At 39.4% G+C, this 14,249-nt stretch overlaps 1 protein-coding gene across 2 annotated transcripts in view; it reads left to right on the top strand.

Moving 5' to 3' along the window:
• The first annotated feature begins 611 nt into the window (after nucleotides 1–611).
• Mat89Ba (nucleolar protein 6 Mat89Ba) overlaps nucleotides 612–14,249 on the top strand; it is a 332,508-nt gene continuing 318,870 nt past the window's right edge. The window contains exons 1-2 of one of the 2 annotated variants that reach the window (XM_067137975.2): nucleotides 612–806; nucleotides 7,264–7,386. In XM_067137975.2, coding sequence (XP_066994076.2) covers nucleotides 795–806; nucleotides 7,264–7,386 — 135 coding nt within the window. In that variant the 5' untranslated portion in view covers nucleotides 612–794. Of the gene's footprint in view, nucleotides 807–7,263; nucleotides 7,387–14,249 lie in introns of those variants that run through there. The other variant, XM_067137976.2, reaches the window with a different exon arrangement.

Below are 14,249 nucleotides of genomic sequence, written 5' to 3'. Positions count from 1 at the left end.
GTCTTTGCTTTCTTTGAAACAGGTCGTCCCATTATTATGTTGTTGTCCTGCGCTTATCTATTTCACTGATAAACAAGCCATCTATCACCGAACGCTTCGTCGCTCTCAGCGCACTACACCATCCGAGTCAAGCCGAGATGAGCCGAAACGGAACGATGCACAGTGCACGGAGTTTCTGCGCTTCGATATGCATGCGTGTGATTTTGAGCGTTTGAGAGGCCCTGCTCTAGATAATGATTTGTACTGATATTATCATTACAAGTACACGAGTGAATAAAATTCTATAACGTGTGATACGTGTGGACTATCAGTTTTTATCACCAAAAAACGGGACGATAATCCCTAAATATGGTGACTGGGTAATAGTCCAAAAAACCAACCCCCCCTCCCATCAGCAAGAAGAAGAAGTCCATAATGTGTTTTCTGTCGTGTGTATAATACAGTGCTCCCATTTGTTTATTTATTTATATTTCTACACATATCTGTATGGTGTTTCATAACTCCCGTACTGGGCGAAAATTACAAGGAGCCCAAACAACATTTCAAGCAGACGTTAAAAGAGAAGAAGGAGTAGAAGAAGAAGCAGAGGAAGAAGAAGCCTCCACCTCTACCCCACCACGTGCTTTTCAATGACGGCATGTCAGTGTTGTTGTTGGCCCTGTTGTAGTACACTATGGTCGATTAGTGTTGTGTAGTGTCCTTTCGTTTATACTGTTTTGTGGTATTGCACACTTGGTGTGATTCAGATACTATAGTCGTCGTCGCCGCTAGCTTTATATTGTAATTTTAACGAAATGTTGAGAAAGGTGAGTTTTATATTGCTTTCTTTGTACAGGAATAAAATAAAAACAACAACAACATAGTATTCCATATAAATCAGATATGCCCTTTTGAGTTTCCAAGGGCCTAGTTTCGTATGGTAAGGCTCATAAGTAGACACTTTATGACGTTTGACTCCTGTAGCTTACCAAGTTGCTGAGGAATACATTTATAGGTTACAATCCCACAATACCGGTAGAGTGATAATTCAGAGTCTCTGGATTATCAATCGGGTGCGTCTGGTAGATATACTTCTTGACGTCAGAGGTAACTATCGTAAATGCAAAAAGGACGATTTTGTGACTTGTTTTGGCTGTGTCTTATCGGTACGGGTAATGAAGATTAGTAAGGGGGAGGGGTGTGCCCCCCCTCCATCTTTGTGGAGAAAACATTGTAATTCCTTTTAGCTGGCTGGAACTAAGACTTATATGATTTGTTTAAAACGCAATTTGTACAAGCCCTTTTGCACAAAATATCGTTCGTCGTGGCTAAGTGATTTGTATAACGCCACAGCAAGTATAGTAGTGGGGACTTTGCATGTGCTGTGAAGAAGGGTAGCAGGGGTATCTTTAGTGTCTGTTAGTTTATTAGTGTGTGGTCAAGTACTTAACGATTTTTAATTTATAATCACGCCGTACTTCTATTTAATTGTAATACATGTGTAATATTGTTCGTCCGACTCATTAGCTGAATGGTCAGTCTTCGGTTCAGAAGGTCCCGGGTTCGATTCCCGGCCGTGTCGGGGATTTTAATCGCCTATAATTAATTCTTCTGGTCTGGGGACTGGGTGTTTGTGTTTGTCTCAACACTTTCTTCTCCATATTCACACAACAGACTACACTACCAACCACCACAGGAACACGCAATAGTGATTATATCCTTCCATATAGGGTTGGCGTCAGGAAGGGCATCCGGTCCTAAAACAGGGCCAAATCCACATGTGCAAACAGTTTGCACCCGCGACCCCACAGGTGTGTGAAAAAACGGTAGAAGAAGAAGCTGACGTGTAATATTGTAATACCAATATAAATGGTCCGTTATTGGATATTATAAATTTTCCAGCCAACTCATTCCCGGTTGCCAGCATTTCGCCCCCGTGTGCTAGGCTGGGCTCATCAGTTGGTACCTAGCACACCTACCAAGACGCTGGATAGTGCATACCGTGGAGGCCACTGCGTAGGCTAACTGTAGCCACCGGCAGTGCCAATGCACTATGAGAGACATTGTCTCATTATCAAAAATTGATGCCTGCTTGGCCATCAGATGATGTAGACGTTGATTCCCATAGGGAATCAGAAATAATTGTTCCGAATGAGTAAATTTATAATACCAATATAAATGGTCCGTTATTGGACATTATAAATTTTCCAGCCAACTCATTCCTGGTTGCCAGCGTTTCGCCCCCGTGTGCTAGGCTGGGCTCATCAGTTGGAACCTAGCACACCTACCAAGACGCTGGATAGTGCATACCGTTGTTCCTTTGGTGATAGTTTTGCTGTATAGTATTGAATTAAAATCTAAAAAAACTCTATTATTACCGCATTTAAGTCGGTAAACTGTCAACCTTAACCTTTCTGCCAAAATTTGCTCAGAGAGCTTCAAAAACTTACCATTTTGTTGCTTTATTTTTTTTTTTTTTTCAGTTTTGATGTAATTTCCCCCCCCCCCCCCCGATCCGTTATATCCCAGAAATTCGGGTACTTTTTGTTGTCTGTACATTTTTTGCCCCCTGCCCCCACACTTCTAGTTTCCAATCACTGTTACATCGGTACACTGTTGTATGCGTATGTGTGAAGATATGCTATGTAATACTATCGTATGTGCAAGGAGAGCCTAAACAATGGTTAAGTGATCATACAACAGTTCAGCCTTATGCCGTCTACCACGTTTCTTACCGTATTGGCTCTTACAATAGTTCACCGTAGTCAAAACTGTTGATGATAAAGATGCTGATTTCCATAGGGAACCAGAAATATTTGTTCCGAATGAGTAAATTTATAACAACGTGGCACCACACAAAACTGGTGCTAATAGCATAGGCACATAGTGAACACAAATGAAACATATCTGTAAGTCCACAGTATTGGTGATAAGTTGAGAAAACCGTCCCAAAACACCTGTGCTACAAAACGCCACTGTTTCCTGCGTATGTACCCCGTCATCAATATGGGATATGATCACCATGCACACATACACAGGCCGCACAACGGCTTGGCATATTCTGGACCAGGTGGTCGAGATGCTGCTGGGGTATAGCCTCCCATTCTTGCACCAGTGCCTATCGGAGCACCTGAAGTGTCATAGGGGTTCATAGGGGTTTGAAGACGTGCAGCAATACGTTGAACGAGAGCATCCCAGACGTGCTCGATGGGGTTTAGGTCTGGAGAACAGGCAGGCCACTTCATTCGCCGGATATCTTCTGTTTCACGGTACTTCTCCACGATGGGAGCTTGGTGGGGCCGTGTGTTATCATCCATCAGAAGGAAGGTGGGACCCACTGCATCCCTGAAAAGGCGGACATACTGGTGCAAAATGACGTCCCGATACACCTGATCTATTACAGTTCCTCTGTCAAAGACATGCAGGGGTGTACATGCACCAATCATAATCCCACCCCACACCATCAAACCACTACCTCCATACAAGTCCCTTTCAAGGACATTACGGGGTTGGTATCTGGTTCCTGGTTCACGCCAGATGAGAACCTGGCGAGAATCACTGTTCAGACTATACCTGGACTCGTCCGTGAACATAACCTGGGACCACTGTTCCAATGACCATGTACTATGTTCTTGACACCAGGCTTTACGGGCTCTCCTGGGCAGCGGTCAGTGGAATGCACCTTACATGTCTCCGGGTGAATAAACCATGTCTGTTCAGTCGTCTGTAGACTGGGGTCTGGAGACAAGTGTTCCAGTGGCTGTGGCAAGGTCCCGAGCAAGGCTACCTGCAGTACTCCGTGGTTGTCTGCGGGCACTGATGGTGAGATATCGGTCTTCTTGTGGTGTTGTACACTGCGGACGTCCCGTACTGTAGCGCCTGGACACGTTTCCTCTCTGGTGGAATCGTTGCCATAATCTTGAGATCACACTGTGGAACACAGAGGGCCCGTGCTACGACCTGCTGTGTTTGCTTAACGTCAAAAACTTCATAATTGGTCCGTATTAAAAAAAGATTTACATTCAATGATAAAGGGTAGGATTCTCCACCTGTTCAATACTACTTAAAATGTGATATAATTAAAATGTCAATTTTTAGGTACCGGTTTTGGCATTTTTTATGCCATCATCAGCCTAGGGTTAAGCAAACAAGGACATTGAGTAAATTACATATGTATGTACACAGATAAACCTTCTCAAATACCTAGCAATTTATAATTGCATTATAACATAAAACATTTGACTGCACAAATATCTCCTATATATCATAATAAAGTTCTAGAAAAGAGGTAAAATTATTCTATATACAGCTCTGTGCATTTCTATCACCTGGTAATGTTACATGCTGTAATTGTGTATAGAATTACAGTAGCCAACAAGTTTGTGTAAAATCTCCTTTCTTAACTATCTAAACAGCTGATTAAAATTAGACTATTGACCTTAGAGCAATATATAAAATCTTTTTGAATGTTCTATCATGAGAGATTTTAGCATATATACATTATTAGCTAATTTTTTTCAGAGTATTACTATATAGTGTAAAAGGAAAAGACCATTTTATTGTCCGATGTTTGTAAAAAATAGTTCCTCATGGATTACATTCAGAGAGCCATCATAAATTGGTCGGATTCTTTAAAAAAATTAAAATATAGCACGATGGTTTTAAAAAGTCCACTTGTCGAGTCTCCATGCTAAATATACACTGCATTATTACAAAATTTTGTTATTACAAATTGTAACGCAATGATTTAAAAATCCACTTGTGAGTCATCATCATCATTTTCCAGTTCCAGTTTTCCTGGTGTGGTATACAAGCGCTCGCCACTTCTTCCTGTCAGAGTATAGTTTCTGTTCCTCTGTGTCCTCCCACTTTGCATTCCTCTTGCTGACCTCTGATTTCACCATGTCTGTCCATCTATTCCTTGAGTCTTAATGCTAAATATACACTGTGTTGTTACATAAGTAAAAATGAATTCATCTTGTTACATTCTTCTGTTAAAAGGATTTGTTATTTTTGTCTTGGTGAAAAAAGACCGATACTGAAGTTCATTATGGGAACTCCTCTTGTGTTATCTGTGATGGGTTCTTTTTTAACACAGGACGGAGCTTATATGATAGATCGTCTAATGCAGAAAAATCATTAGTTCAGATTGACTCGCATATTCTAATCCTTACCAGAATGTACTTATTTGGCATGTTTGTTTCCACTTGGTATCAAAATGACAAGGTGTTGAAAAACATTTCAAGACTTCTGGAATTATATGCAATAATGGTTTATTGTAAATAATATGGATTTGTTAAATGTGACCCACCTAGTTTATTTTTCAAAGAAAAGTTGACAGTTTACCATCACCTTAAGGACTCGTGTTTACTAGAGAGTTTTAACTGAAATACCAGTGTTAATATACTGACCGGCAAAAAAAGTGGATCACTTTGAAAAAAATTGTTTCAATGGATATAGTGTTAGTCCAGTGTCCTAAATAAATAATAATACTGATAATACTAATCAAACATTATGTTACCTTCACGTTTAACACTAAATTCACTTTCAAAATTTATCTGACATTCACTTTATTATGACATTTTATCGTTTCTGTAATTCTTGTAAATTTTACTCATTTGCATGTCTTTCACTGTATTTAAGTTAACTCCAATTTTAAATTTACACTGTCAGAAAATGTTTTAGCAAACCACTAGAGACATTAAAATCTGGTGTTTCCGCCTCTGGCAGTGATGACCTCCTGGAGGCGTTGTGGTACACTGCGCACTAAATTCCTAATTGTTTCCTGAGGAATACTGTTCCATTCTGTCACCAATCGTGCCCTCAGTTCAGCCAGAGTCTTGATATTCTGAGACCGAAGTCTTCTCCCAATCATATCCCATACGTGCTCTATGGGATTTAGGTCAGGACTCCTTGCTGGCCAGTCTAGAGTTTGAATTCCAACTTCTTCTAGGTAACGGGTGACGATACGGGCGACGTGTGGGTGAGCATTGTCGTGCATTAAAATGAAATTGTCGCCCGTAAATTGTGCAAATGGGACAACATGATCCTGCATAACTTCTTCCACATAGCGGTGAGCAGTGAGAGAACCGCCATCAAGAATCACAAGCTCAGTACGGGATTCAAAGTTTATGCCACCCCACACCATCACAGAGCCTCCCCCAAATGGTGTCCTTTGGGAGAGAGTTACGGGTGAGAATCGCTCTCCAGGCCTCCTCCACACTCTTTCTCGCCCATCTGGAGATCTCAGACAGAAGCGGCTCTCATCTGTAAAAAGCACCATGCTCCAGTCCTGAACGGTCCAGTTTCGATGCTGCATCGCGAACTCGAGTCGTCTTTTCCGATGCTGCCCCGTTAATAGTGGCCCTGTAGCGGGCCTTCTTGAAGTAAGGTTAGCCTCCTGGAGCCTTCGTCTTATGGTTCTCTCACTCACACGGACATTTCTTGTAGCCTCTAGACGATTTCTCGCCTGAACCGCTGTTGTTCTTCGGTCTCTCAAGACTTGGAGGACAAGAAATCGTTCATCCCTGGTGTTCGTAATTCGTCGACGTCCAGATCCCGGTCTCCTTTCGCATGTTCCACGTTCACGATAACGTTGCACGGCCCGTTGTACACTTCCATAAGATGCTCCTACAGCATGGGCCGCATACCGAAGGCTGCGACCGTCTTCAACCAAGGCGATTACGCGTGCAACATTTTCTCTACTTAGAGGCATCTTGACTCATCAAGGATCGAACAAAAACTGATTTGGAACTCCCCAGAGTTTTTACAAAGAACATCTTATCACTGCAAATGTTTACAGTAACTTTAACGCTTGATTAGGGGGCGAGGAACCACGTTAAAAGGGACCGTCATAAAACCATAAAAGTTAAAAGGGATCGTCATAAAAGCTAATGGCATGGAAAATTATCTCTAATAGTCGATCAATTCGGACCATATGCACCACACACTTACCAGAGAGTGCTGAAAACATTTATTTATAAAGAGGAACATCACAAAATGAAATATGTCCTTAAAAATTTGTTTTAGCGAACAGAAAATCAACATTTTCAAAGTGATCCACTTTTTTTGCCGGCCAGTGTATATACAGTAATTGACAAATTTGGTTAATCAGGCAATTAAGCTTTAATGAAGATTTTAATGTGGTTTTTATAAATAGTAACCTGTAATGCAGAAATAATACCTTTTGTTGACTCACATGTTTGTAACCTGAATGTTTGTACATTTGTTTTTAGAAAATAAACTTTGCTTTTATGTACCTAATGTGTTATGAATTCATTGTAGAAAATGGTTGAAACAGAAGAACTTTCTGGTAAAGAATATTCGTCATCTGGTAGTGAGGATGATGAAGTTCAAGAAGAATTGGAAGAATATGGAAAAGATTCAGTCAAGAGGAAAGCTGATACGGTAATATATTTAACTTTCTTTGTTTTTTAAATTAAAATTATTAATTTTATTGATATGAAAAAAGTGTAGAAGTACTGTACTTTGTAAACAAATATAAATTAATCTAAAATATAATTCTTTACTATAAAAATAATAGATGGGGAGTCCGGTGCCTTGGGGTCTACCTGAGACTTGTTCTCACACAAAACTGTCGCTTCTGTGACATCAGTCATTACGATGGAATGCGAAAGTTCAAGAGAAACCCACTTAAGTGGCAAATTCAGCACATCAGTGCGGTCTCATTAGGAGGAAAAATAGAAATAATAAAATAAAAGCATGATAATTTAATTCACTGTTTAACCCAGTTGACTTGATGCAGTACTGCATCTCATCCTGAGGACTGGATAACTAGAGTACACCTGGGAGACTGTGCATTTTTGCTTATGAACTAGTGACTTGTGCTGCATAAAAATTAAAAAAAAAGTAAAGTCATTGGTCCAGTGAACCTGGGTAAAACTACTCGGTCTTTGTTATCTAGTTGCTGCCATAGAAATGTTCTGAACTCAAATTCTCTCAAATGAGCCTTTGTAGGATCTGTGGGGATGCCCTCTAGCAGATATTGAAGTATATTGATTTGCATATTCAATTTTATACAGCAAAGGTAATTCCATAGGTTTATAACAACAAAGCTTCAAACCACAGCTCGTAGTAACTTCGTGCTAGTATTAGTGATTATACCGCTGCCATACTGTATGTGGCTGAGGACTTTGGTATCACACCAGTTGCCACACAGTATCTAGCTGCACACTGAAGTTCTTGGCAGAAGACCATAAAACTCCTTGAAGAAAGTAATGTAGGAAAATTGTCTTATATAACTACTATGGTATTTTTCCAAGGACTCTCATATTAAACACTTTAAAATGAGGAGTGACTTACTGAAATTTACTCAGGTGTTTTCTCACAATTGTTATTACTGTACTGGAAAGTAGCTTGTTAGATAATATATATAGATGCTATATAACAATTGATTTACAGTATATCCTTGAATGAAAATTAATATGAAGTTTTGCTAATGATGCTAATACTAATGTGGTATCCTGTGAAGCAGTCACCCTTATGCAGAGGCACCTTGCAAGATGGCTGGGTATACAAGGTGTCTCTGTACCGCTTGTGAGAGGACTTCTGTGGCTACTTCAGCTGCTCCAAGAATATTGTCTCCAGCTTGTGTTCCTTTTATGGGCCTTCACGTACAAACTGATCACTACTCAGTCTTGAGACCTGCCAATTAGGTGATGGTGCTTTGTCATTGCTGTAAATCCTTTCAGCAGTTATTCTTGGCTTTTTAGACTGAGGCAACTATCTCGGTGTCAGTTTGCTCGTCAATATTGTTGTCACGTAGGGTATGTGAACCTTTGGAACCAGCCCTCAGATCCTGGTAAAAATCTCTGACCTGGCTGGGAATCTAATCCAGGGCCCTTATTGTCTCCACAAACTGTAAAAGTAGTTGGTGGGATGCAAAAGTAATAGCATTATTATAAAACGGTAAAACTTTGATAACACAAACTCTGAAAAACTGCAAATTCGTGAGTTTGTGCTAAGAAAGTTTTGTGTTAAATGTTTTGAAACTAATCTGGAATAATACAAAAAGTTATTCCAGAAAGGAGTGGATCCTGCCTTGAAGTTAAGATTACCATTGAGGTCCAGGGTAACTACTAAATAGTATCTTACAAGCTATTTATCACTGGTTATTTAGCATATGCACTGCATCTTTTAAAATTCCTCTAATAATATCTGTTGATCTGTCATTCCCAGATGTCATGTCACGGTTGAGCATATGTCCACTTCAATGAAATCCCATGAGCACCAAAGTGAAGGCATGTACCTCCCATATAAAATCAACTGCGTTATATCTCTCACTTATGTGAGGAATACGTGGAAGATACGGAGCTTATTTCTGCTATGTCTTCTTACCATTCTTTACAAAGTGAATTTTTGGGTCCGAAATAATAACTGTCTTTGCTGTCTTATTAATTGCTACGATATTTGCACATCTGGTACTTTCAACTTCCACCAAGCAATGTACATCTTTTTACACTGAATTCTGTTTTCTTGAGTGCTGATGTGATGTTTATCTGAACGTGTAGTGCTGAGCATTCCTGATTAGTTCTCCTTTAGAACAATATCCTAGCACATGGGCTAGTGTTTCTACTTCCTCACATCTCTGGAAGCGACATCAATTGGAGCTAGTTCTCCCTGGAACAGATCACACTGCTGTAGTGTTGCAAGACATTTTTATTACTGTCCATTTTATTGCTGATCTTAGAATCATCGTAATCTTAACCTTTATTTGGAAGGTGACTCCATGAAAGAGAGGCTTGCCACTGTAGATGTTTTCTGAGCCGATGCCCTGATTTCGATACTGAACCATAATTACAATGAATCCTTAAGTTGCTTGCAGATTACGGCTTCTAATCAGATGTGCATCTTTTACATTGAATAGCCTCTCGGTAATATTTAAGTGCTAGTTATTTTTCTCCCATATTGATTTGATGATCACAGTCAGGTCAGGATAATCCTGCTACCATATTTGACAGTAGATGGTACTACCTGCGACTGTCTGGCCAAGGGTCAAGCGACCATTACTAAACTTGACACCCAAAGGGGTACCAAGAGCTATGGGCGAGGAGCCCTCCCTTTGGAGGCTAGGTGAAGTATTTGTGTAGGAAATGACACATAAATTCACCGGAAAGGACATGGTCAGCAGTTTAGATGGCAGAAGAAGATTCCAGTCTCAACGGCGGATAAAATGGAAGAACTTTCTCCTGTAAGTAATGTCTGTACTTCAGTGAAGTGGTTGCAAAAGGTGTCAGTACCTACGAGGAGAGGCTTAAAGTTGCACCTGGCAGTAGATATAAAATGCCTCTGGGAGCGGTGACCCCACCGTAGTACAGTAATAGCCTATATATGATATGGTACTTCTGAACTTGCCACAGAAAAGTTTAGGGCATATCCTGCAAGCGACTTGCAGTTCTTTGAGCAATGGGGGAACTGAAAAATGGGTGACTAGTAGCCAACATCACGAAGGTGGGCATAATCACGATTAGCCTTATGACCCTAACAGGAAAGGCTGAAGAAATGGTGGATTTTATGAAGAAAGAGGTTATAGAAATGGGGTTGAGCGAAGTTAAATGGAGGGGGAAAGGAATGAAGAGAATAAGGAAAGGATATACGCTATACCATACTGGAGTGGGGGCCGAGGGGTAAAAAATGAAGTGGGACTGATAATTTCGAAATAGCTTGGAGGAGTATGTTGATATGGTAGAATACATCAGCGACAAGATAATGAAAATTAGACTAAAAATGAGGAACAAAGTGAAGGACTTCGTTCAGGTGTATACACCACAGTCAGGGAACAAAGAGGAAGATATTGAGGGATTCTAGGAGAAACTAGAAGCTGAGATAATTGATGTGGAAGTGATTATAATGGGAGACTTAAATGCACAGGTGGGAAACGAAAGACAAAGAATGGCAGAAGTTATCATATAGATATGGGAAACAGAATGAAGAAGGAGAGAAATTAGTTGAGCTTTGTGAGAGGAATGTAATAATTATGGGGAATGCATGGTTTGGGAAGAAAAACACCAAGAAAATTACAAGATATGGCTGGGGTGACAGAAGAATAAAATCAGTAATTGATTACTTTCTGGCAGAAAGAACAAATCTGTGAAGTGCATTCTTCAAATTGGGGGAAAAAACTGAGAACTTACACAAGACGTGTGATCGTGATGGGTGTTTAACATCCAAATCTTTACTTGTCTTGCACTGAATTTCAACAACACATGCTTGCTTCATAAATTTTATCTATAATTCATGTCTTGCCTTAACTTGATTTTGACTAATGATGGTCTCTAGCATGACGGAAACGGGTTTCATCAAATATATGTAACTTTTTTAAGGTTACAATAAATAGTATTGAATTGGTGGAAACCTATAGCTTTTGTTTTACATTATATTGCTCTTTATACAGAATAATACACAAATTTATTGAAAACCTACAAGCTGTTCTCCAGTCATTGACTGGGTGAGGGATGTAATGAATGAATCCTATATAGGCTATTAGGACGATGGGGTCGCCACTCCCAAAGTGATTTATTAATGACTGATAGATGCTATGAAATGATAATGGAGAGTGTTGCTGGAATGAAAGATGACAGGGAAAACCGGAGTACCCGGAGAAAAACCTGTCTCGCCTCCGCTTTGTCCAGCACATATCTCACGTGGAGTAACCGGGATGTGAACCACGGTATCCAGCAGTGAGAGGCTGACGCGCTGCTGTCTGACCCATTGAGCCTTACGAAAATTTATTACCTATGAAAAAGAAACAAATGACTGTGCAATTGCGACTAGATGTCTGCATTGAAAAACTGCTGCACGTGCTGAACTTTTGCCAAATTGTGCCGAGGAGACTGTAGTAATATGGTGTGATGACTCAGCAGTAGATGATGATACTTATGCAAGAGTAATGGAGTAGTATAACTTGGAAAGAATTCTTTAAACCCAAGTATAAATAGTGAAACTATTGAGTTTGGTTAGTAGGTGTTATTATTATTATTATTTATTATTAGTATTTGTGAGGTGTGGCTATGAAGTTGTTTAAGTCTATTATTATTATTATTATTATTATTGTTATTATTATTATTTACATAGTTATGTATGGACTTTATTAGGTATAAATCTTGGTCATATTATTAATTATTTGTGTGTTCTATAATCTGTCTTGTGTAACAAAACATGAGGTTATGTCACGACACTACTGCTGTATGTATATTAATGTGACTAATGTAAGAACACTTAATTAATAGTATGTAATTTATTGTCCGGCCCCGCGGTATAGGGGGCAACGCGTCCATCTGTCACCCGGCAGTCCTGGGTTCGATTCCCGGCCGGGTCAGGAGTTTTTAATTGTAAATGATTATATCCCTGGCCTGGGGAGTGGGTGTTTGTGTCATCCTTAACGTTCCTTTCCTCACATTCAACACACTACACTTTCGCAATTACAATTATATGCAAGTTCATATCATATGGTGTAAGTAGTGGCAAAAGATCTACGGAGGTTGACGCCACGAACAAATATCATTTTCACAAATATAATTTATTATTACAGTACCTGTAAATATAATGTATAAATCCAATCTAATGTTGTGCAACAAAGGGCAATAGTCCAGAACAATGCATCTTTGTCACTAGAGGTTTATAGAATGTACAATCCATTTGTACATAGGATATTGGAGACTCAAGAAGATTCGAGAAAAACGTCTTGGGTCATACTTTTCTCGGAGTCTGGCCAGGCAATGTATATAAAGAGGCAGTCTTGGGAGATGGTGTCGAGTTGTTAGCGAGACTTGTTAGTGAAAGTCGTTAGTCAAGTGTGTGAACTTGTGATTTTGTTGTGTTTGTAATTGGTTGACATGTTAATGTGGCAGTCTTATTCTTCTCCTCTTCTTTTTATTCTCCTTCTTCGAGTCAGTTCAAGATGGCAGTTTATTAGCGTGTGTGTATAATGTGTATATAATTTGTAAATAAAGTAGTGTACACAGACACTATCTCGAAAGTAAAATTTATGGGTGAAATATCTCGACCTTTCAAAATAAATACAGGTGTCAGGCAGGGCGATGGTTTATCTCCACTCCTTTTCAATTGTGTCATGGAAAAAATTGTAAGAATTTGGAATGAAAAACTGAAAGAAATGAAATTTACCACAACATAGAAAGCATATCAGAAATAAGGAAAAGGAGATTGCTATTTCTTGGACACATTTATAGAATGAATGACAATAGACTAACTAAACAATATTGCCACTCGTGCTGGGGAAAAAGAACAAAGGTGTTGCAATAAATTGCCTAGCATTTGCAGATGACTTTGCCATACTTTCAGAAAGCCGTACAGATGCAGCAATGCAAGTCAGTCTCCTTGAAAAGACAGCCAACATGACAGGCTTGAGAATCTCTGCCGAGAAATCAAAATTTTTGTTGAATATAAAAAGTGCCCCGAAGTTTTTAGTAACGGATATTGGTCAAATAGAAAAGGTAAAGAAATTCAAATATTTGGGTGAGACAATTCAAGAAAATGGGTTGGAAAAATCTGCTATAGAGGAGAGGATACAAAAAATGGAAAGAACTTGCGGTATAACTAAGAATACTTGCAACAAAAAGTGCTTATCAACAAAACTTTAAGCACTACAACACAGTAGTGAAACCAGAATGCCTGTATGCCAGCAAATGTCTAGCACTGAACTACAAGCTTGATAAATTAGAAACCGAGCTCGATAGCTGCAGTCGCTTAAGTGCGGCCAGTATCCAGTATTCGGGAGATAGTAGGTTTGAACCCCACTGTCGGTAGCCCTGAAAATGGTTTTCTGTGGTTTCCCATTTTCACACCAGGCAAATGCTGGGGCTGTACCTTAATTAAGGCCATGGCTGCTTCCTTCCCACTCGTAGCCCTTCCCTGTCCCATCATTGCCATAAGACCTATCTGTGTCGGTGCGACGTAAAGCAACTAGCAAAAAAAAAAAAAAAAAAAAAAAAGATAAATTAGAAATATTAGAAAGAAGAATTATAAGGAAAATATTAGGTCCTCTAAGAATTGCAGAGTTTTGGAAATTAAGAAGTAACAATGAAATTTACCACAACATAGAAAGCATATCAGAAATAAGGAAAAGGAGATTGCTATTTCTTGGACACATTTATAGAATGAATGACAATAGACTAACTAAACAAATTTTCAAGGACCTTTGGTAAAAGAAATCAACCACCACCTGGATTCAAGAAGTCAAGAAAGACCTGGAAAGGAACAACATACAAGAAGAAGAATTATTGGAAAGAAAG

The sequence above is a fragment of the Anabrus simplex genome, chromosome 1 (assembly GCF_040414725.1).
Source record: "Anabrus simplex isolate iqAnaSimp1 chromosome 1, ASM4041472v1, whole genome shotgun sequence".
In the NCBI taxonomy this organism is placed as follows: domain Eukaryota; kingdom Metazoa; phylum Arthropoda; class Insecta; order Orthoptera; family Tettigoniidae; genus Anabrus; species Anabrus simplex.
The sequence above is the reverse complement of the archived record's forward strand: the minus strand, read 5'-3'. Positions and strand labels throughout refer to the sequence as shown.